The sequence below is a fragment of the Engystomops pustulosus genome, chromosome 1, assembly GCF_040894005.1.
Source record: "Engystomops pustulosus chromosome 1, aEngPut4.maternal, whole genome shotgun sequence".
NCBI classification, from domain to species: domain Eukaryota; kingdom Metazoa; phylum Chordata; class Amphibia; order Anura; family Leptodactylidae; genus Engystomops; species Engystomops pustulosus.
This window is the reverse complement of record NC_092411.1, coordinates 97,565,786-97,590,729: the sequence shown is the minus strand read 5'-3', so window position 1 is coordinate 97,590,729 and position 24,944 is coordinate 97,565,786. Positions and strand designations below refer to the sequence as shown.

The 24,944-nt window shown below is 42.1% G+C and overlaps 2 protein-coding genes across 2 annotated transcripts; one reads left to right on the top strand and one right to left on the bottom strand.

The window, feature by feature from the left end:
- Positions 1–931: 931 nt before the first annotated feature.
- Positions 932–1,876, bottom strand: LOC140114205 (olfactory receptor 5I1-like). Its single transcript, XM_072132692.1, has one exon. The coding sequence runs from the start codon at positions 1,874–1,876 to the stop codon at positions 932–934; it is 945 nt and encodes a 314-aa protein (XP_071988793.1).
- Positions 1,877–20,168: 18,292 nt separating this feature from the next.
- On the top strand, positions 20,169–21,113 carry LOC140114047 (olfactory receptor 6B1-like). The gene has a single exon (XM_072132681.1). It carries the CDS (start codon positions 20,169–20,171, stop codon positions 21,111–21,113), a length of 945 nt encoding a protein of 314 aa, XP_071988782.1.
- Positions 21,114–24,944: the final 3,831 nt, after the last annotated feature.

Sequence of the window (24,944 nt, the reverse complement as noted above, 5' to 3'; positions counted from 1 at the left end):
AGGTAATGGGTCTTGCAACAGGATAATAACCTAAAACATACGGCTAAAAACACTCACGAATGGCTGAGAGGAAAACATTGGACTGTTCTGTATCGGCCTTCTATGAGCCCTGACCTAAATCTTATTGAGCATCTTTGGAAAGAGGAGAAACATGCCGCCTGGAACAGACCAAACCCTAGACAACTGGAGCAGTTTGCTCATGAGGAGTGCCCATAATACCTGTTGAGAGGTGCAGAAGTCTCATTGACAGTTACAGAAATCAAATGGTTGTAAAACAAAATATTAAGTTAAAGGTTATTAAGATAAAGACATTAAGTTCTCTTATCAGTTTGGTATTAGATGGTATAAGATACAAGGTAGAAGGGAATTTATTAATGCACTTGCAACACAATTCTGGTGGTTTTGTAACTAAAAACTGTCAAAAATGCCTTGCAGCACATTTATCAAGGCTTTTAGACCTTTATTGACACTGTTCCGACTAAGGGGCGTAGCATTTAGGAAAATAGGCGTGTTTTGTAGGACACGCCAGAATTCATCATCACAATGATAAATCTGGCACCGCAAATGACTGTTTTCCAACTAGAGACTGGCGGAACTGAGACACATTGAACCTGAGTGTTATTAATGCTCCAAAAAAGGCAGAAAAATGATTACCCTATAATATATACCCTATATGCTAAGATGGGAGCTATATCAAAACGCAGGTACGGATTTGCGCCACATTTGCAACTTAAAAAAAAGGCGCACCTACCACTATCGGGAGATAATTCAGGGAACACTGAAGAAAACTTGCCCATGGCAAACTTTAGAGTGCACATGCACCACAAGTCTCAACAAAAGAAAAAAATATGTCAAAAAAGGTACTGTACATGTGCTCCAATGTGCAGTATAGATAACAGCAGGCATAGGGGTTCTTAATGCATAATTTCTTTCATCTTCTTTCCCAATTGGTGTTCCTTCTTATGAGAGTCTTTTTTATTGCTTCTTTTAATTCCCTGGTCCTCAAACTATATACAATTGGATTGACCATTGGAACAAGAATAGTATAGAAAACAGCACTAATCTTATCCTGATACAAAGCAGCGGAAGTATTTTTGGGCCGTAAATACACAGATATACCAGTAAGATAAAACAACCCTACTGTGATCAAATGAGAAACACAAGTTGAAAATGTTTTTCTCCGTCCTGTTGCAGAGGGGATCCTCATTATTGTATGTATAATGAACAGATAGGAGACTAATGTTAATGGAAAACATGGTAAAATTAAAACAGCACCTACACCAAAAATCATCTTCTGGTTGAGACTAGTGTCTGAGCAGGCAATTTTAAGCAAAGGTGGAATATCACAGAAGAAATGTTCAATGACATTGGATCTGCAGAAGTGTAATCTGAAGGTGTTTACAGTGTGAATAGTGGAATAAACAATGCCAGTTGTCCATGAAGCCATGGCAAGCTTTACACAGTTCTCTCTTTTCATAATGGCACTATAACGTAAGGGGTTGCAAATCGCCACATATCGGTCATATGACATAGCAGCTAGAAGAGTGGATTCCGTAGCTGCCATGGTGAGAAAAATAAAAAGCTGAGTTACACATCCACCAAAGGTAATTGTAAAATATGTTGATATGGAGCTCACTAAAAGTTTTGGTACTATAGTTGAGATATAACACATGTCCAGAAGAGCCAAATTTTTAATAAAGAAATACATAGGTGTTTGGAGGTAAGGAACATACAGTATTATAAAGACAATCATAATATTTCCGAATGAACCAATTATATAGATGATTAGAAAAAGGACAAATGAAAAAATCCGAATATCTGGCTTCTCTGAAAATCCTGTCAGAACAAATTCCACCTGAGATGTTTGATTTCCCATTCCAACTAAAAACATCAGATTCAAACATAACATTTTGCAAAAAGTCAAACCTGTGAAAAATAAACTGCTAACTATTCAAGCAGGTATTTACATGATGAGAACTCGTAGATAGAGTTTTTTTTTTTTAAACAGAAGCGGATAGAACAGAGATTACAAGCACAGTGGTTGTTCTACAGACAGATTTAGAAAAATGTACTGTATACCAAAAAATCTAGTTCCTTTGTGCCCGGTATTAAAATAAAAAACCTTTATACTTACCTTGTTCCTGAGCTCCCTGTGCCTGGGCAATCACACAGTGAAGCTGACATACTACACTTTGGCTTCACTGCTCATGTGCATTGAATTACTGCTCAGGCATAGGGAGCCCCAGAGACAGGTCCGTTGCACTTCATCGGTCCCATTTCTATTTACTATAAAGCTTTTTCATTTTGATAGAGGACACAGACAGACTATCTAAAGGGCAATTTGGGACACTAAACCACTGGCCATAAGGTCTTCTTAGTGTCCAAAATCACTGTGACAAGTCCTCTTTAAATAACCACTAATCCCTAGGAAGTAACAATGCAACATATGTGAGTGTTTGCTGCCAGTTACCATCTACTTGTGACCATTGTTCATGACTTCTTCTTAGGAACGAATCCACCACTCCTTCTTTTCCATAATGTCCTGGCGGAGTGACATATTCATGTCCACACATCTGTGTGTTACAAACACACACACAAAAACTTATACTACTAATAAAAATCAACCCTGGCTAGAACAGTCTCTACTGTACCTCTACTAAAGAATTAGCCATCAGGCTGGGCTCTGGACCTTTGAATCAAAGTATCTTAAAAACATTAGTTAAAAAAAACCCCCATCAATTTATAAAGTTTAACTTACAGAGTTAAACACCGAGCACAATAACATGGAAGAACATTGCATTTGTCCCTTCTTTTCTTAGTTAAATCCTATGACATATGCAATAGCAAACAAATATTACCAGGACTGAAGGTTTAGTAGTATTTTTGTGCTAAAAATGAGGGAATGCTGTATGTATCTTCATTGTTCCAAGTGCATGCCAGAGTTTCTGGTAAACAATTATCTCAATAATCTTTGTTTGCTTTATATAGATGTTTCTGGTGATCTTAGGGATTTTCTATTAATAAGCAAGGTGAAATAATTATTTATTAAATAAAACTGTGAAAATTCACAAGAGACATTTAATACTATAGCTAATAAATATTTTCTTATACATAACTTTTTACAGTATAGGAGACTATTTAAAGATGAAGAACCTAATAGAATTTTTAGAGGAACCCCATTTACGCCAAGTATCAGTGTACCCCCGTTGTACCCTGAAATGAAGAGAACAGCCCATCACCCACGCGCTATGATGAGGGATTAGCTATGCTGTGTTCAGTGAAGAAATCTCTCACACCAAAAATATAATTTCAAATGGTAACATTTTGATCCAAAAAGGCTAAAGGATAGCAAGAAAACCAAATTCCAACTAGGGAATTAAAATTTTTCTGAAATTAGCCAGTCATGTTATTTAGTGCTACATCTGTATATTGACAGTTAAAGGAAATCCACCACCGCAGTGAAGGATTGTAAACCAAGCAAACTGACTGGTCCCCCCCCCCCCCCCCCGGCAGGATCTGTTCTTCTAGTAGAATCTTAATACTTTGGTTCCATAAAAAATTTTAAATAAAAAATATGCAAATGAGCCTGAAGGGGTCCAGGCTCAATTAACAGCTGTGGATCCTGGAGTCCTCAGGCTTATTTGCGTAATCTTTAAATCATTTTTGTTGTAAAAACAAGGGCATACGAAGCTGAAAGAAAAGCGTATCCTGCCAGAGAGGGCATACACCTGCATGTAAGGATCCTGGATCATGGTGGTAGATTTCCTTTAATATAGCTAATGAAAAAGTTGACCGATGCAACATCAGATATTTTAATGTAAGGAACTTGAGCTTTAATGTATTTGATCAAATGAATCTGCTGACAACTAGATCTTTAGAATGTATATAGGCAGATACAGAAGACCTGATAGATCATCCTATTAGAATTAAAAATCCAGATTTTGATCCAATTACCTCTATGCTTGTTTAATTGGTTACATTTCAGGATTTGGTTGAAAAGTATTTAATAAACTAAAAGAAAAAATATCCATCATAAATACAAATACTATTTTGTAGGATTGTACTGAATGACTAGGCTACATGCACACTTAGGTGTGCTTACACCCGAGATGGGACCCAGACGAAGCACACATTTGGCTAGAGAGCCGGAAGAGTGCTGCTCAACCCTCCCCTCTTCATAGGGACACCTGGCACCCAGCTATATTTACAGGAAAAGATAGAGCATGTTCTATCTACTTCCTGGCGACGGCACGTGTGCCCCCATACCGCTGCCACGTATATACATCCCCATAATGTTCGTGTGCTAGGGGCCTAACCCAGACATTATCATTTGTGGTACACAGCAGAAGTGTGATACAGAACATGCTCCTGTGTTATTGTGCATCTGCAGAAGCACCAGGCTTGAGATATCTCCAAATCAGGCTTTTGAGGTACCTGCTCAGATTTCAAGTCACTTTGAGAGACCTAAATAAAAGTAAAACTCCTTAAATTACTCCATTATAGAAACCACAGCTTCAATGTACGTAAAATTGGTATGAAATTTGTTAACAAAATTTCATACCAAAATCGGATGCAATTTTGAAATGAATATTTTTTTGGCTAAATGAATGTGTTTTTCATAAAATGTACAAATTCTCATTAGATAGATTACCAAAATGCTCCACAAAGTTTGATACCCAATCCCTCCCGAGTATAACAATACCCCATATGTGGTGGTAACCTGCTGTGTGGGCACATGTCAGGGCATTGAAGGGAAGCTGCGCCATTCAGAGTGGATTATGCATTGTCCCTTTTTATTGGCTATACAATCTTTATTTTTTTGGCAATTTGGACATATAAGGGCTCATTTTCTGCCTCATTAGATGAACTTAACAAATACATTTTAGCTGATGAGTTTTTATTAATTCTTGAATGTATGGAGGAAAAATTTTGGTTTTCTTTCTTCTTGTACTTTTTGGGGGTTGTATACCGTACACTAAAAATACTGTATTATCTGTATTCTATTCATCACTACAATTACGTGATACCTCATTTATATAGTTTTTTAATATATTTTAACAATTTTAATGGAAAAAACTAATGTAAAGAAAATCTCATTTGTTTTGGTATTGCCCTCTTTTCATAGAGATATAACTTTAATACTTTTTGGTTGACAGAGCTGGTTTAGTGAATATATTTTATGTGTGGAGTTGTCCTTTTCAATAGTAATATTTTGGTGCACGTAATTCCAATACTTTTTGTTGCTAAAGTTGAGTGCAAGAAATACTTTTCAAATCCCTGTAGTTTATAGAGTGATTTTTACTCCAATTATAGGGTGTCTATTGTGGGGTTACTGTATAACACAAATTCCAATACTTTTTTGGGGGGTTTCTACATGTATCCACGTTTAACAGAACAGGTTCTGTCATCATCTAAGGAGTGCACTCTTTGATGTTATAGTGGGATCTTGACCCTCAGCTCAGTCCTTTCGAGCTGGCACAGACGTTACCTTGTCAGGCTGTGTTCCAGCTTTACTTATTTGGTGAAGTTGGCCCCTGCAAGTGACCATGGAATTGAAGAGTGAATCGATTCTAAGAGCGGCGGCTGTCATGTACATGCAGGGTCGGACTGGGGTGCCAAGGGCCCACCAGTGAAATTAATTCTGGGGGCCCACCAGCTGCTTCATGGATACGTGCGAGCCACCCCCATGTATATTTTCATTGCGTTTCTGAACGTGCTGCAAATGCAAGGTGTGAATGCAGCCTGTGGCCATGTTCACACATTGCGTTTTTTGTTGCGTATTGAACGCTTTGGAAAGACGATCTGTTCCTCTTCCATTTGAATGCATGTCCATTCAGCAAACAAACTTAAAATTTTTGCAACAAAAAAAACGCAACGTGTGAAAGCAGCCCCAGGCTTTCTGCACACTACACTTTTGCAGTTCTTGGGATGCAAACAATGGTCCCATGGAACATTGTTTGAGGGTTGTTTGTCATCGGGATGTAAGTACATAATAATAGCCTGAACCGCAAACATGGTTAGGACCTGCTCTGTCATTTGCAGCTCAGGCAGTCGGCTCATAAAAAGGGCTATGAAATTCACAGCCATGTGCATGAGCCCATAGAAGTGAATGAGGACGTGTAAAACAATCCTGCAGAAAACAGGCCTATGGCCCCATTCACACTTTTTGTTTTTTGATGAGTTTTAACTGCATTGAAAACTGCAAATGGCAGGGGCTTTGTCAGAGCACATGTGTCTTTCTACTGAAACGCTTTTGTTCTGGAATGAGCCCCTCCCTGTTGCGTTTTTAAATGGAATTAAAACAGATCAGGAACTGCAAGGTGTGAATGGGGCATGAGGCTTGTTATCTGCCGGACTGTTTAACTTCCTGGAATCAGTATTTAACCTCTTAAAGGAAATCTATCATCAGATCAAGGATTGTAAACCAAACATACAGACATACTGGTGTGCGCCTCCTCTGGCAGGATCTGCTCTTCTTTAAGGTGGCTATGCCCTTGCTTTAAAAATTATGCAAATTAGTCTGAGGGACTCCAGGTTCCATTAACTCCTATGAAGCCTGAGCCCTTCAGGCTCATTTGCATAATTTTAAAAGACCTTTTTTTTTTTAAACCAGGGAATAAGAAGCTAAAAGAAGAGCAGATCCTGCCAGAGGAGGCGCACACCAGTATGTACTTGGTTTACAATCCTTGATCTGGTGATAGATGTCCTTTAAGGACTGCACATGGTACATGTATGTCCTTAACAGGTTTCAGGTACAGGTGGTCCCCTACTTAAGGACACCCGACTTACAGGCAACCCCTAGTTACAGACGGACCCCTCTGCCCACTGTGACCTCTCTGAATGTTACTTTAGTCCCAGGCTGCAATAATCAGCTGTAAGGTGTCTGTAATGAAGCTTTATTGATAATCTTCAGGTTTCATTACAGCAAAAAATTTAGAAAATCTAATTGTCACTGGGACAAAATTTTTTTTGTCTAGATCTACAATTATAAAATACACAATTTCTACTTACATACAAATTCAACTTAAGTACAAACCTAAGGAACCTATCTTGTAAATAACCCAGGGACTGCCTGTATATGAAGAAGGTTCACAGTCTGAGCCCTCTTTATACACGCCGGGGGGGGGGGGGGTGTATGAAGAATTTGCGATTATAAAAGCAACTATGCCACCTCCATGACATGTGGGCTTGAAGGGGTGCAGGTTGGGCGCGGGGCTTGCCTGAATTATTTTGAAAAACCTACAAACTTTTGTTTGCTGTTTTTACACAGAACTACATCAGAATGGACCTGGTATGATTTTGCCCGGCGGCTGCTTTTTCAGCAGATACATCAAGAGGCCTCAGGGTGCTGTCACATGTTAGGGTTTTGATTCCGATTTGTAACCAATTGCATATTTGTTTGTATAGACACAGATGTGATCGGCAATCAGCGCCGTTGTCTTGTATTGTGTAAATGCAAGACACCGGGTGTGGATTGTCGATCGGATGCGTTTTCATACAAACGAATACTGTATGCAATTGGTTGCGGCCCAACCTACTGCATTTTGAATGAGTTACAAAACACAATTAAAATGCTAACGTGTGACAATACCCTAAGTCTCTCCAGGTATCCGGCAGGACAAGGGGGCATGGCCGATGAATATCCCCCTAAATGGATTGCTGGTACCACAGGTATTAACCTACAAAATGCCACTGTCAGCATTAAAAAGGCATTAACACCTGTGGAGGAGCCTGGAGCCCCTCAGGCTCATTTGCATCCATGGTTTCATCCTGGTCGCCACATATTGCGATGCAGCTATATTGTTGTAAATGGTAGGAACGAGAAGCCCTTATGGCCTGCAAATACAGTAAAAAAAGGTCAGTGGGACCCCTCGTTTTTGCAATCTGCATTGAGACCCCACTGATCAGTAAGTCAGGCCCTATACCATGGATACTGCCTAACTTGTCTTTGTGGGAAAACCCCTTTAAGACATTTTTTTTTGTAACAAAGGTTCATTTTTTAATATAAAAACTTTATAAAAGCTTTATGAATTTGGTGTTCTTGTGATCACACTTACCCAAGGAATTAAGGGGAGCTATGATTTGGAGCATACAGTGAAAGCCATACATGCGTAGCCCACAAAAAAGTGGCATAAGTATGTTTTTTTTGTCAATTTCACCACATTGGGATTTTTTCCCACTTTCCAGTACACGGCATAGAATATTTAATACCATCACTAGGAAGTACAATTTGTTATGCAGAAAACAAGCCTCATACAGCTCTGTATATGGAAGTAACACAGTTATGGATTTTTAAAGACACAGAGGTAAAAATGGAAAATCAAAGATGAAAATGGTCTGGCCTTTAACCCTTTAAGGGTTAATATTCCGTGGAACCTGGAGAAAAATTCCAAATGTGGTATAAATGACAAAAAAAGTTGCATTATTTTTATTAAAGGCTCGGTTTTACATCTTTCATACACCTCTTACTTTTTTAAACTTTAATGTACGGAGCTAGAAAAGCTGACGTTTTCAGTGATATCAGTTTGTGAAGTGAAGAAGCTTTTCATCACTTTTTATTCAAATGTTTGTGCATTGAAATGGTGATGAATCTGCAATTTGGACATCATGATGGGTGGGGGGGGGGAGTTCGTAGGTAATACTGTGGCTGCAGTCACAGGTAATGCGGGGTATGCTGGTAATACTGAGGCTGCTGTTACACGTAACACATTGATTCCTTCAGCCCTGGCATTTGGACAATACAAGACACAGGGTGCGGGTTACCGATCGCATGCGTTTGCATAGAAGCCCATCCTGCCCCCGTGCGCTTTGATTCCAATTCTAAACAGAGTCAGTGCGTTACGTGTGACGTCCTTATTCTACATCAACACTTAATACAGTCAATCAAAGTACTACAACTTTCATCATCTCATTCAACTGCTGGGAGTTTTAGTTCTTGAGTCCACTGTTATTCTATATGTATGTATACATTGCAGAGATGTAATGAGGTGCACTGTCTGTGTGTAAATGTGATGCCCTTTTATTTTGTACCTTTTTCTTGTGCTGGAAGCCATCATGGGGTGAGCAGCAGCTCCTCATCCATCCTGAGCTCCTGCACATGAGAGCAGCCTGTGCTGTGCCAGGGGGAGGACACTGCAGCATGACCAGGAGGAAGGGGGCCCACTGTGACAACTAGGGGGCCCACGTCCTCTGGTCTGTAATTAGTGACAGCTCACTGTCTGCTCCTCCAGTGAATCAGGGGCCATGTTCTCCTGCAGTGACGCAGGGGCTGAGGTGCTCAGTGCAGGGAGGAGGAAATGTCTTACTCACTGCCCCAGCGCTGCTGTGGGAAGAGCAGAGAACCTATCTCTCCCTCCTGCAGGACGTCATAGTCCCCCCTGCTGCCCCCCTCCTCCAGCCTCAGCTGAATGTGCCTGCACAGACACAGATAAGAGATGGTGACTTATGATAAGGGCCCACTAGGCAGGCCAGTCCAGCCTGTGTAAGTGTCATACTAAAACACAGCATTGTTTGAAGACCAAACCACACTCTTCTACAACACCCTACAGGCTCTCTGCAGCCAGGATATACCTGTTTTTTAACGTGATTCATCATGATTCCATTCAGGTTGAATCTAATTTTTTCAAAAAAATCGGCGAATTGGGTCAAATCCCATTTCAACAAATTGGCCCATCTCTAATTGACACATGTCTGATGTCTATGATGAAGGGGCTGTGTCCCCCGAAACGTCACTTCGTGTAGCTTATACCGTCCTACTCAGTGGTTGGAGGAATGTGAGTCTCTGCCCGAGGTCAAAACTATGTGAGTGTATGTAATATTGAACACTACATCACGGCTATTGATCGACTGACTTTGATTTACTTCCATTGCACTCACCATTTGTACCTGGTAACGAAAAAGTAAATTGGAATCATTTGTTTAAAAAAGTTTCTTATGGTCTATATTATTGGACACTATTCATTGACACATAACATTATCGTTAGTATCGTTAGCTGCATAGCTATAGAACCAACCAAAACTGAAATATAGGAGTTGTAAAAAGGCAACTCCTATCTGCTTAGAAAGCTAGATATAGAGTAGAAAAGGGTCTAGAAGTTGTTGGAGATAGGAGGCAATAAAAATCAGTGTAGATCTGCAAGCAGGGAAATTATTCTTCTAATCCTCAGCTATTCTTGAAACTGCAATCTCATATCCTATAATGTGAGAGTTATCTAGCCCCAACCCCCTAAACATAATTCAATTCAAGCATGGTGCTTGTGAATGATTTATGTTTTCACACTTTGGCTACCAATTGTATCTGAACATTTATGACCATGTTTTATTTTCGTTTTACTTGTCTAATAAATTATTAAGAATATCTACATTTCTATTTTTTTCTTTCAAGATGGGGTGCACATTAATGAGCAAAAAAATTGGCTCTAATGAAACAAAGAAAAAGTTAAAGGGGGGTCTGAATATTTTCCGTATCGGCAGTATGTCTCTGCTCAATTTTAAGTCTAAATATTGCCCTGCTATTGTTGTATGGGGAACTAAATTACATTGATCAGAACTTTCTCTTTGGTGTATTGCAGAGTTAGATAGGAATCAATTTTCCTATGCAAAGTACAGTATAAAAGGAGCTATATTTTTTTCAATCTTATTTTCAGAAAAACACGTGTCACGGGTGGTCCCGCGACCCATATCGTGGGCTCACTCGTGCTGCTATGCCCCCGCCAGCGCGCCGCCTGCGCGTCTCACCTGTCCTGGCTCCCAACTCGCTCCCCTCCACTGTGCGCATGCGTCCCGACTGCTAGATTTATCCAGATTTAAAGGGCCAGCGCGCCATTAATTGGCGCTGGCCATATTGCCCAATTCTATATAAGCCTGCCTCTTCCTGCAAGCCCAGCCAGATCTTTGTGCCTCACAGCCTGAGAGAAAGCTTTACTGCGATTTGCCTGCGTTCCTGTGTCTCCTTCGTTCCTGTGTCCCTCCGTGTTCCTGTGTTACCTGAGCTCCTCCATGTTCCCGTGTGCCTGTGATCCTCCGTGCTGCTGTCTTGTGTGCTGTGTTCCTGTACCCCTCTGCTTGGACCTCCTGTTGCTGACCCCGGATTGGACTCTGACGTTGCATCTCTGCCGCATGCCCTGACCCTGTGCCTGGACTTTGAGATTGTCTGCCGTTCTTGTACCTCAAGTCATGCCTGAGGGACGACCTGGTGGTAGCAAGCCGCAGCTTGTCTATCCCGCTTTGTGGCAGGCTCTGGTGAAAACCGGGTACCACTTGGACTCCGGTCCGAGGTAGTGGTTTGAGTCATCGTCTGCAGTAGTCCAGAGGATCCACAACCCACAAGCCTGACAGTAAGATCCGGCCATTGATCCCGCTGAGGTCCCGTCTTCCAGTCGGCCCGATCTTGCCACGATTGTGATCCACTAATCCTGGCAGATTGCGGCACAGCGCAAACAGCTGGAGCTGTTCACTGATGTGCTGCAACAGTTGCTAACTACCCAGCATCAGCAACAGGTCCCTGAAGCTGTTCCTGCAACTCCTGTTACTCCGTCTGTCCTTCCTGCTACTGAACCCAGGCTACGTCTTTCTATGCCAAGTATGACGGGGATCCCAAGCTATGCAGGGGCTTCATCACCCAGTGTTCTTTACACATAGAGCTCAAGCCGTCCCAATTCGTCATGGAGCATTCCAAGGTGGAATTTATCCTCAGCCTCCTCTCCAGGAAAGCCCTGGCCTGGGCTACTCTGCTTTGGGACAGAGATGACCCGGTCACGGCTACACTCTCGGCATTTCTGGCAGAATTCCGTTCTGATTTCGAAGAACCTGCACGTGGCTTCTCTGCTGAGACTGCGTTGTTTAATCTGCGTCAGGGCAATTCATCTGTTGAAGAGTATGCCATGCAGTTGTCCGCAGCTTTCAAAAAGGGACTCTCCTCCCATGTTAAAAACACTCTGGCCGCTCGTGATCTGCCGTCCACTCTGAGTGGTCTAATCTCTCTGGCCACCCGGATAGATGTGCGATTTAGAGAGCGTGCCAAAGAGTCTCTCCTCGAGCAGCCTCAAGGTCGTCCAAGACGTCTTCCTCGTCCGGCTCCTGTCTTCCAAAGGCCGCTCCAGTCTCCGGTTGTACCTTCTGCAGAAGAGCCTATGGAGGTGGACAGAGCCAGACTCTCTTCCCAGGAATGCAACAGAAGATGACAGGGAGACCTCTGCCGTTATTGTACGAGTCCTGAGCACTTCATCAGGACGTGTCCTGTCCGTCCCCAATGTTCGAGAAATGCCAGCACCTAGGGTTCTTGGCAGAAGCGTCCCTAGGTGTGTGCAAAGCTTCTCCACGTTTGATCATTCCCATGCTCCTCAGCGTTGGTATGAGCAGCCAGTTCCAAGTGTGTGCCTTCTTGGACTCCGGGTCCGCAGGAAATTTTGTGGATACTGCACTGGTCTTGCAGCATCACATCCCAGTGATCCGCCTCGAGAAGCCCCTGGTCATCTCTTCGGTCAGTGGTCAGATTCTCTCTGATCCAGTCCAGTATCGCACTGAACCACTGTGTCTGCAAGTTGGTGCCCTGCATATGGAGAGACTGTCTTTCTATGTACTTCCCCGCTCCACTTCCTCCGTCCTATTGGGACTTCCATGGCTGCAGAGACATGCACCTGTTCATAACTGGCAGACTGGGGAGGTTCTTTGCTGGGGTCCTGAATGCCAGTCCCGCTGTCTCAGGGCTCTCCATCCAGCCTCTACTACACCCTCCACCTTGTCTTTCAAGTCTCTGAAGGGTCTTCCCGCTGCTTACCTGGACTATGCTGATGTCTTCTCTGAAAAGCAAGCGGAGACCTTGCCACCGCATCGTCCATACGATTGCCCTATTGAACTGCTGCCGGGAACATCACCTCCACGAGGTTGAGTTTACCCACTGTCCGTGCCTGAAACTGCGGCCATGTCGGCCTACATCAAGGAGAATCTGCAGAAGGGGTTCATCCGCAAATCCTCTTCTCCTGGCGGTGCCGGCTTCTTCTTTGTGGCCAAGAAAGATGGATCTCTTTGCCCCTGCATTGACTATCAGGGCCTCAATAAGGTGACAGTAAAGAACCGGTATCCATTGCCTTTGATCTCGGAACTCTTTGACCGCTTCCGTGGTGCTAATGTCTTCTCTAAATTGGACCTTAGAGAGGCCTATAATCTTATCCGCATCCGGGAGGGCGATGAGTGGAAGACCGCCTTTAACACCCGAGACGGGCACTTTGAGTACCTGGTCATGCCCTTTGGACTGTGTGATGCGCCTGCAGTGTTTCAGGAATTCGTTAATGACATTTTCAGAGACCTGCTATACACCTGTGTCGTTGTCTACTTAGATGACATCTTGGTCTTCTCTCCTGATCTGGAGTCTCATCAGAGTGCTCACTCAGAGAGGACCCAAAGGCCGAACGCTTACCTGTGGTATCTTTTCCAAAACCTTCTCTGCGGCTGAGAAGAATTACTCCATAGGAGATCGGGAACTCCTGGCTATTAAACTTGCTTTGGAAGAGTGGCGCTATCTTCTGGAAGGAGCTCGTCACCCTGTCAGTGAATATTCTGACCAGAAGAATCTCCTATACTTACAGACTGCTCAACGTCTCAATCCAAGACAAGCCCGCTGGTCCCTTTTCTTTTCACGTTTTAATTTTTTGATCCATTTTCGTCCAGCTCAGAAGAGCATCAAGGCAGATGCCCACTCACGTGCCTCTGATGTTATTGGGGAAGAACTGGCTCCTCGGCATAACATCCCTCTGGAACGCCTGCTCCAGTAGACCTCCGGCAGCTCCCACCTGGCAAGACTTACGTCTGACCTGCTCTTTGGAAGAAGATTTTGTCTTGGGGACATTGTTCTCGTGTGGCTGGGCATCCTGGGGTGCAGTGCTCCTTAGCCCTCATTTCTCGTTATTATTGGTGGGCGGATCTGGTCCAAGTATGGGATTTTGTGGGTTCCTGCATCTCTTGTGCTCGTAATAAGCCATCACTCCACAAACCTGCTGGTCTCCTGATGCCGTTGCCGATACCCAGTTGCCCGTGGACTCACGTGGCCATGGACTTTGTCACAGACCTTCCCTGTTCCTCTGGGAAAACTGTCATCTGGGTGGTAACTGATAGGTTATCCAAAATGTCTCATTTTGTTCCACTGCCAGGTCTACCGTCTGCTCCCCGCCTTGCCAGTCTGTTCTTCACTCACATCTTCCGGCTTCATAGTCTTCCCCGGCACATAATATCTGACCGTGGAGTTCAGTTTGTTTCCCGGTTCTGGCGTTCTCTGTGCAGCCAACTCCAGGAGAAATTGGACTTTTCCTCAGCGTATCACCCTCAGTGTAATGGACAAGTCGAGAGGGTTAATCAGATCTTAGGCTGTTATCTCCGCCATTTTGTCTCCGCCCGACAGGATGACTGGTCCACTCTGCTCCCATGGGCAGAGTTCTCCTACAAATCCCTGGACTCTGAGTCTGCCGGTGCCACTCCTTTCTTCGTTGTCTATGGGAGGCATCCACGACCACCTCTTCCTCTCTCGATGTCTGCTGATGTTCCTGCTGTGGAACAGTTGGTAGAAGACCAAAAATCCATCTGGGAACAGACTCGTCAGTCTTTACTTCAGGCGTCCTCCAGCACAAAAACTTAAGCTGACAAGAAACGCAGGTCTCCTCCCATATTCTCTCCAGGTGACAAAGTGTGGCTGTCATCCAAGTATGTTCGCTTGAAGATCCCCAGTTACATGCTGGGCCCACGTTTTCTGGGACCGTTCGAGGTGGTGTTACAGCTCATTAATTCAGTGGCGTATAAACTCTACCTTCCTCCTACTATGCACATCCCAAATTTTTTCCACGTCTCCCTGCTGAAACCTGTCATTCTGAATCGCTTCTCCCGGCAAGTTCCTCCCCCCACTCCAGTGGTGGACTCCACCAACACCTATGAGGTAAAAGAGATCCTGGATATGAAGACAGTAAGGGGGAAGCGGTTCTTCTTGGTTGACTGGAAGGGATTCGGGCCAGAAGAGAGGTCATGGGAGCCTGAGGACAATATATTGGATCGTGATCTTCTGCAGAGATTCCTCCAGCCCAGAAGGAAGGGGAGGCCGGAGGGGGGGTACTGTCACGGGTGGTCCCGCGGCCCATATCGCAGGTAGCGGGCTCCCCTGTGCTGCTCTGCCCCCACCAGCACGCCACCAGCGCGTCTCACCTGTCCCGGCTCCCGGCTCGCTTCCTTCCTCTGTGCGTGCGCATCCCCGACTGCCAGGGCGCGCGTGCGGCTCCTTATCCAGATTTAAAGGGCCAACGCGCCATTAATTGCCCAATTCTATATAAGCCTGCCTCTTCCTGCAAGCCCTTCCGGAACTTTGTGCCTCACAGCCTGAGAGAAAGCTTTACTGCGATTTGCCTGCGTTCCTGTGTCTCCTGCATTCCTGTGTCTCCTGCGTTCCTGTGTCTCCTTCGTTCCTGTGTCCCTCCGTGTTCCTGTGTTACCTGAGCTCCTCCGTGTTCCCGTGTACTTGTGATCCTCCGTGCTTCTGTCATGTGTGCTGTGTTCCCGTACCCTCTCCTTGGACCTCCTGTAGACTCTGACATTGCATCTCTGCCGCCTGCCCTGACCCTGTGCCTGGACTTTGACCACAAGATTGTCTGCCATTCTTGTACCTCAACCTTGGCCGCCACTGCAGACAAGTCATGCCTGAGGAACGACCTGGTGATACCACGCAGCAGCTTGTCTAACCCGCTTTGCAGCGGGCTCTGGTGAAAACCAGGTACCACTTAGACTCCGGTCCCAGGTAGTGGCTTGAGTCATTGTCTGCAGTATTCCAGAGGATCCGCAACCCGCAAGCCTGACAACGCGTAGTTCTTGTGATATGCTGGGTAGAATGTATTAATTTTTGGTGAAGGTTCCAGGTAGGAGTGTGGAATATTATAGATCCGCTTTTATCTAGTCTAAATGAGCGCCAAAAAATATGCTAAAAACAGGGTTATAATATAAATAAATGCAGTGAACCTGTCTGGTTAGGAGCTATAAAAAAGACAGGTTGTTAGGGTTGGGAATCGAAACTTATTGTTGCACCAACAGTCAGTAAATCAGGTGAACCTGACACAAAATAGAAAGCCATGGGATTGCACAAAAGAAAACCAACACAAATGCATGAATACATTTCCCCCACTGAATGATCAAAAATCAAACATGATAAACACTTAATCGTGGATCCAGGCACTGTGGCTTGGTCTCCACTGACTCTACTCCATTCCACCAAAAGAAATCTATTTATTTGAGATGGACATATTACATCTCAAATTAAACAAAATACATGTCCAGTTAGGTAACACATAAGCAGCACCCGTGCCTGTGTTGGGGCTGGAAGCAGCACGTACCCTGCGTCCTGAATACCTGTCTGAGCTCACTGCTGAGAGGAAATATGTGCACCTGATCTCCAGAAAACGGCATCTGGCCTATAAAAAGAGGGCGGTATGGGAGCAGAGATGTGTAACTCATGAAATGCTGAGGAATATCCATCTTTTCTGTTTGCTTCTTTTAAAAGATTGGACTTTTAACCCCTTAAAGACCAGGCCCTTTTTCGTTTTTGCGTTTTTATTTTTCACTTCCCACATTCAAAAATCTATAACTTTTTTATTTTTCCATGTAAAGAGCTGTGTTAAGGCTTGTTTTCTGCGTAACAAATAGCACTCCGTAGTGGTAGTATTCAATATTCCATGCCATGTACTGGGAACCGGTAAAAAAATTCTAAATGCAGTGAAAATGATGAAAAAACACATTTGCGCCATTTCTTATGGGCTTGGTTTTTACAGCTTTCACTGTGTGCCCCAAATGACAGGTCTATTTCATTCATTGGGTCAGTACGATCACGGGCATACCAAATTTGTATAGGTTTTAAAATGTTTTCATACATTTACAAAAATTAAAACCTCCTGTACAGAAAAAAATTCTTCATTTTGCCATCTTCTTGCGCTAATAACTTTTTCATACTTTGGTGCACGGAGCTGTGGGTGGTATAATTTTTTTGCGACTTTTGATGACGTTTTCAATGCTTTTATTTGTAGGATAGTACAACCTTTTGATCACTTTTTATAGAATTTTTTCTATTTTACAAAATGGCAAAAAAATGCCATTTGCGACTTCGGTCGCTATTTTCCATTACACGCAGGATAAACGCAGTGAAAAACAGTTATTATATTTTGATAGATCGGGCATTTTTGGACACGGCGATACCTAATGTGTTTAGGATTTTTACTGTTTATTTATATTTATATCAGTTCTAGGGAAAGGGGGTGATTTGAATTTTTATGTTTTTTTAATATAATTTTTTTTTAACTTTTTTTCATTTATTTTTTTTACTATTTTTCAGACTCCCTAGGGTACTTTAACCCTTGGTTGTCTGATTGATACTATCATATACTGCCATACTACAGTATTTTGCATACCATCTATTACAATGTGCAAATCGCACATTGTAATCGATAGCCTAGATCAGTGATTTTCAACCTGTGTGCCGCGGGGAGCCCCTGTGTAGCGCTGCCGCCGCGCCTTGGCCCCCATACTTACCAACAAGGCCCGCGTCGGCGATCTGCCCATCTTCCGTAGCTCCTGCACCGCGCGGCCCATGTCAGTGCAGGAGCTACAGAAGATGGGTGGATCGCCATTAGGAGAGAAGTTACGCGGAAGAAGACATCAAGGGTAAGTATATAGGGTTATTATTTGTATAGGGAAGGCAGCTAGGGTCTTTTTTTTATTAGTAAAGGGAGGCTGGGGCTTTTTATTAGTTAAGGGGGGCCTCTAGGGCCTTTTAATTAGTAAAGGGGGGCCTCTAGGGCCTTTTAATTAGTAAAGGGAGGCCTTTAGGGCCTTTTAATTAGTAATGGGAGGCCACTAGGGGCTCTTAATTAGTAAAGGGAGGCCGCTAGGGGCTCTTAATTAGTAAAGGGAGGCCGCTAGGGGCTCTTAATTAGTAAAGGGAGGCCACTACGGGCTCTTAATTAGTAAAGGGAGGCCGCTAGGGGCTCTTAATTAGTAAAGGGAGGCCGCTAGGGGCTTTTAATTAGTAAAGGGAGGCCGCTAGGGGCTTTTAATTAGTAAAGGGAGGCCGCTAGGGGCTTTTAACTAGTAAAGGGAGGCCGCTAGTGGCTTTTAATTAGTAAAGGGAGACCGCTAGGGGCTTTTATTAGTAAAGGGAGGCCGCTAGAGGTTTTTATTAGTAAAGGGAGGGCGCTAGAGGTTTTTATTAGTAAAGGGAGGGCGCTAGGGGGGTTTTATTAGTAAAGGGGGCCTTTTATGACTGTTTTAGTGTCATTTTGTGCTATTTTGGTTGGTGGTGTGCCTCAGGATTTTCTAAGTATAAAAAGTGTGCCGCGGCTCAAAAAAGGTTGAAAATCACTGGCCTAGATCATGATGGCCTCGGATCTTTGTGTGATCCCAGGCTGTCATGGCAACAGATCGCCGGTTTTAGCGACAGGCATTTGCTTCATTATCAAGCAAGTGTCCGGTGAGTATGAAGAGGGCTCAGCCCGTGAGCCCTCTTCATACTTCCCCATGCGCAGCAAGACGTAAGGGTACATCTTATTGCGCTATGGGGTTAAACAGTGTCAAGGATTTGTACCCCTGTTCCTTGGATCCAGTTTGCCTGAACATAGTTCAGAATCTTTCACTGACTTTTAATACTGTTACTACGCTGGTGCCTCTATGGGTTACCTGACTTGGAGCTTTGGGTGCTGCTGATATAACCATTGATTGGTGTAAGGATGCAGAACCAGTTCCTAATGACACCTTACCCAGGAGTGGGCTTGTTCATCATCATAGCAAGTGGTAATCAGGTGAGCACATCTATTTACTCACCTGTATATTGGCTAGATGAAAGTGGTTCACACCCAAACGTCGCCACTGTTTCAATAAACTTCACCCATTGGAATTTTGGATTTTTGGAGTGCTGACTACACTTTTTTCAACTTTACTACTGAAGGATCTTGAAGGATCAATGTAGGGTCTGCACCCCATCTATTGCGCTTTCTCTCTAGTGTGCAGACTTGGTTTTCTTCTTATCACATGAGGTGCCTTCCTCTCTCTGTTTCCTCCCTCAGAACTTCCCCCTCCCTCTGCCTGGTGTAATCTCACCATAGCAAAGGAAGTTTTAGGACATAGGGGGAATGGGGCAATGCTTGTGAACAGTGTAACAGCCTGTTAATTTTCAGCATTGAGGTGATCTGACAATACCCAAGGGTTGATGTCAGAAGGAAGTAGGCCATGGATAAAAATCTAAGAAGATTATCACAGTTACGGTGTTTGAATCACTGCTAAGTGTCACTGGTTTAGCATGATGGATTTTGATGGTAGATTTCCTTTAAGTTTGACATGGAAATGGTTAACCAAACCCTAGTGGTTATTCTTAAACTGTACTTAAATATCTACTCTGATGGGAATGCACTAAGTAGTCCCCTGGAAGAGAAAAGAAATGGATATTCTTTGTAGATTATATTAAATCTGCACATGTACATTCCTATATAAATGAATGCAGTTTATAGTATTATCATTAATTGACAAGTCTTCCAGAAGCCAGGTACAGTATGCATTCATTGAAAGAATGACGCTTACATTGCTCTGATATCACTTCCATTATATTCAAGATTTTCCTTTGTTCAGTCTAAACTGTACAGTAAATAGATTAGAGAGCCAAAAATGGAAAATGATACAAATGTAATCTTTACAGTCTGTCAGTTTTAAGTATTGCTTTTTATGGAAAAAAATTAGCATTGTGTCAATGGAAATTCTATGAGTCTTTCTATGAGACTATCCTAAATTTAAATTGAAGCATACAATGGTATTGAAGCATACATTTTATGCATAATATATATTACCAGCATCTGCCCAATTTTTAGTTGAGTTATATATCAGGTCCTATCTTTCTTTGTTAGAAATAGTTAATGTCAAACTTTTATACATGGTGTATGCTGCAAAATTGATTTATCTTTACAGACTTTTTAAGGCTTTCTAAAGACATCAGGACATTTTCCTTAAGTAGATCAAAGAAATCATGAATAGTTCTTAGAAATGAAAACTTTCTTAGCCAGAGAAGTTTGTAAAATATATTGTAATTATTTGGCTATTTGTCTTTGTGCATCTGCTAATGCATTATAATATCCTTTAAGGTACTGTACAATCCAGTATGAGGCATGAAATCCAGAAATCAAAGCGAAGCCGAAATGTTTATACTCTTAGGTTTCCCCAGCAGTAGGCAATTACAAACAGTTTTCTTTGTAGTATTCTTATCCTTATATCTTTTGACCATTGCTGCTAATACACTAATTGTTGGAATTGTGACCTTGGATCGAATGCTTAAGAAAATCCCCATGTATATATTTTTATCTCACTTTTCTTTCCTTGAGATCTGGTACATCACATCTACGGTGCCTAAAATGCTTGTGGACTTTATGACTGAAAATGACACAATATCATATCATGGCTGCATTACCCAGGTCTACTTTTTCTATGCGTTAGGGATTACTGAACTTTTTTTCCTTTCTGTCATGGCATATGACAGGTTCTTGGCTATATGCCATCCATTGCGTTATAACACGCTTATGACTAGAGATCTTTGTCAGAAAATGGCCGCCTGGTCGTGGATTTGTGGATTTCTTAGCAGTCTCATATTGATTGTGCCAAGCTCAAGACTATTATTTTGTGGCCCAAGGATCATTGACCATTTTTTTTGTGACTTTATACCATTGTTACATATTTCCTGCAATCAAACATCAGCTACAGATATCATCTACTATTCCTTTGCTTGGATCATTATACTATATTCCTTTCTTGTAATTACAATTTCCTATATACAGATAATGAAAGCTGTTTATTGCTTACCTTCCCAATTAGGTAGAAGCAAAGCTTTTTCAACTTGTGTGTCTCACCTAACTGTTGTCTTGACCTTCTACAGCACCATTATATTTATGTACATACGCCCCTCCACATCCATGTTGGATGTAGATAAAGTGGTTTCTATATTTTATGCAGTTGTAATTCCATTACTTAATCCTATTGTTTATACTCTGCGAAATCGGGATGTTCAAGCCGCAATGAAAAAAAATCTTTCATGCCTTGCTATTATTTTATGCAAATAATTATTGAATATGTGTGATATATGCACTTATTATATGCAACTATTAGAGGTTTTGTCAAAAGTGCCAAAGTAAGTAATTTTCGATGTATGGAATTTGTCTCTAGTAAAAATATATACACACAAAGAACTTTTTGGGCAAACAATATTTATTACAAATTTATTTTAATGCACACATCACATCACATCAGGACATAGAATTATCTGGTACTTAGAAGGTCTTAAAATTACTTTTTGTTTAACCACTTCCTTACTGAGCCCTTTTTCCAGTTTTGCATTTCCATGTTCTACTCCCCCTCTTTTTAATGTTATCTGCAGTACTTGTTATCTGCATGACAAAAAATTGTGGTAGAATTGCCAAAAAACATAGTTGCACCATATTCCTATTGGCTTAGTTTCTACATTTTTTCTTGTGTGGTCCAAATAATACTTCACCTCTATTCTTTGGGTCAGTGTGATCACAGAGCTACAATATTTATATAGGTTTTATTATATTTTAATAGTAAAAAAATTTAAATCTTTTGCTCAAAAAAATTCTTTTTGCCATATTCTAACAACAATACATTTTTTTGTTGGACTAGCTGACATTTTCATTGATACCATTTTGGGGACTATACAACCTTTAGAGCACTTGGTGCTATTTTTCATTACAGGGTTTACCGCCTGGAATAATTGTTTTTATAATCTGATTTTAGGGCATACCTAACATATTTATGATTTTACTTGTTCAATTAATTTTATATGTGTTCTAGCGAAAGGGGTTGATTTGAATTTTTATGTATTTTTAATTTTTTTAAAGTTTTTTAACTTTTAAAAATTATTTTATACTGTTTTAGACTCAGTAGGGTACATTAGCACTGAGAGGTCTGATTAATCATACAGTATACTTCCGATGACATCATGGGGCTCACTGATCAGCCATCAAAGTAGGTGGTGCCTATGTGAAACACTGTAGGGGACAAGGCAGATTCTGACCATGGCAGATACCGGGAGGTATCAGCTGTGTAATACAGCTGACAAACACTGTGTATGTGGAGGACTCAGCCTGTGAGCTTGGTGTTTTGTGGCTGTTTCTATGCACAAATAAGTAAATATGGGAATGTAACTTTTATTCTGGTATCTTTTATTCTTCGTAAAGAATGATTTGGAGATGAACAGTAGAGATCAGTGGACCTGATGGTCGGGTTCGGCGTTCTGGTTCAGCTGTCTGACCAGAGTATATTCCCAGATTGGAGGCCAAACAGTTAATCTGGCATATTGCCGCCCCTACCAACTAGTAATTCTTATGGTTGGCCAGATGGACACTGCTGGCCAATCATAGCCATATTGCTTAACCCTTATGGTTAAGTTTAACCACTGTTCCATTGTTGGTACTTCCTTGCCTCCCCATTTTCTAGCTATACACACACATGCAATATGCATTGCTCTCATAACCATATCTTTATCCCTCTGATCCATATCTAATTCACCGATCAGCCCGAAAATTCATAAACTTTCCTCCAAAATAACCCTATTTTTGAGCATGTCCATATCGCATGTAAAAAATCAGCATCTGGTTGTTGACATTTTCTACATCAAGCAATATCTCTAATCTTCATTTTAACCAGCTCCATTGGTGAAAGATATTGACACTGTGTCTGCTGGTCCTTCTACCCTCCATGCTGACAATGCTAGCGGTCCTTTCCGAGTTTCTGCATGTCTCCGCACTAGCTCCACCTCCTGTCCACAGCGAGTTATCCCTGCTGCATGCTCGGGGCAGCGGGCATCCAGAACGCGTGTGCTTCAGGAAATTTGATGCTGTCTGTCTTCTGAATCAGCCTGGGTTCCTGCTCCTATGGGATTCTGGGGGCGGATCTCAGGCTGCACATATTGGATCTGGTCCTTCCACCTGTGCTAGTGTTTGCCTTTCTGGAACTCAAAGCCTAACTGGATTCCTGGTCTCCAGTCCTCCCTTAGCGTTGTTTGCTTCTCCTGGGTATTGTATTTTGCTAGTTTCTATTTCATGACTAGCGTTTTTGACCTTGACATACTCTCTGGTGTGACCCGGCGGTTCTGCTCACTCTTCTATGTTCTGTGTCTGTTCACCTTTAGTTCTCTTTTATTGCGTCTGCTTTAGTTTTCTTTGCTGTCTTGAACCCTGTTTATTTCATCATTGTTCATCCAGTTTTTTCCCTCTGAATACTGTCCTAACCCTCGCACTTCAGTTTTCTGTCCGTACCACCTCACAGCGGCTTACAGACCTATTTGGGTTCCTCTCACCTCACAGGGCCTTGCAGGGTAGATAGGAGGTTCCTGCGGCAGAAGTTCCCTACCTTCAAGGGTGTTCCTGCCTTGGTAGGGTCTAGTTTGTAGAGGGTCAGCACAGGGTAAGTTTGCCCTTTGTCTCCATTCTGTCAGCCTGCACCTAGACTTGCGTTGTAGTTCTTTTATGTACAGTATTCCAGTCGTGGGTTTTCCTAACAATTATAACCTATATACTTTATTGTGTTGTATAATCCTGTGGTTCCAATTAAAGGAACATAAAGATATATTCTCTAAAATTTGCTCCCACCTACCCTCCGTTATTGGCCCTAAAGTGCTTTCCCATTTAAATTTAGAACTCTGCATAATATTATAAGTATAGCCCTTTAAAATATAATTATAGACTTTAGAAATCACTTTACTTGTTTTAGTTGATATGTGTAAATAACCAATACATTAGTGACTTTCAACCCTCAGATTCCTCTGAGATTTAACAGCTGTCAACGCATGTGTGACCTGAAATATCTTAGAAAACTTCCATTGTTAAGATAAAACAAATTCTGTATATCCCTAAATTATTTTATCTTTCCATTCTCCCAAATCTGTGAAACATGTCAGACCCCACGTTCAATCCCAAAGGCAGGATCTAGCAGGTCCTGGAGACCTGGCAGATTCCTATTATACCATATTGGTGTGTCTACCATAACCCCAGCTGCTGTACTATGCTGTACCTTTAAACATGGAATAAACTTCATCTACTTCACTTTTGACACCTGACGTCCTGGAGTGCTGCTTACATTTTTTGCATCATTTGTATCTGGAGGATCCGTAGCCCGATCTCAGTGAGCCTGCACCCACCTTCTTCTCCTCTTTTTTATCTCCAAAGTGTGCTGTTTGTAATTTCTACAAGTACCATAACCCCTTGAATATTCAAAATCTTTTTCAGTGCTTCCCAAGATCTATGTAACAATTTACAGATCCTTAAACCGTGACTGAGTAAAGTACCCACTTTCTAGAACCTCAAAAATTGTCTTCAATCTAATAACTAATAACTCATATAATCTATTTTACTCCCAACATATTAACCTCCTTTTCTTTGCTGCTATTAAGTAACCAAAGAAGAAGGGAAGCCTAAGGCCTCCATAGGTTTGTGCAAATACATAATTTTCATCCTAACTTTTTTACGTCCCCAAATTAAATCATTTATAATGGAGTTAATTAGCCTAAAGAAGGAGACAAGTATCCACATTGGGCTGGTGGATAAAATAAACAGTAATCTGGGAAGCAAGACTATCTTTATAAGGCTAATTCTATCTGCTCTTGACAAGGGCAGTCTACACCAGACATATACATTGTTCCTTATAGCCATAATCAAAGCAGAGAAATTCAACCGAACAAATTTATCTAAAAAGGCTGAGATTGTGATTCCAAAGAAGTTAATGCTTTCCAGACAGATCTTAAATTTTGTTGGATCTTTATATCTTACTACTTCTTTATCCAGGGGAAGGAGTTGGGTCTTTTTTCAGTTTATCTGCAACTTAGACCATTTTCCGTATTTTTCAATCACCTCCATGACCCTTTGGATAGACATAGG

Bases quoted from the DNA above. Each gene is read 5' to 3' on its own strand.
- LOC140114205 (XM_072132692.1), bottom strand. From the start codon at position 1,876: ATGGGAAATCAAACATCTCAGGTGGAATTTGTTCTGACAGGATTTTCA.
- LOC140114047 (XM_072132681.1), top strand. From the start codon at position 20,169: ATGAAATCCAGAAATCAAAGCGAAGCCGAAATGTTTATACTCTTAGGT.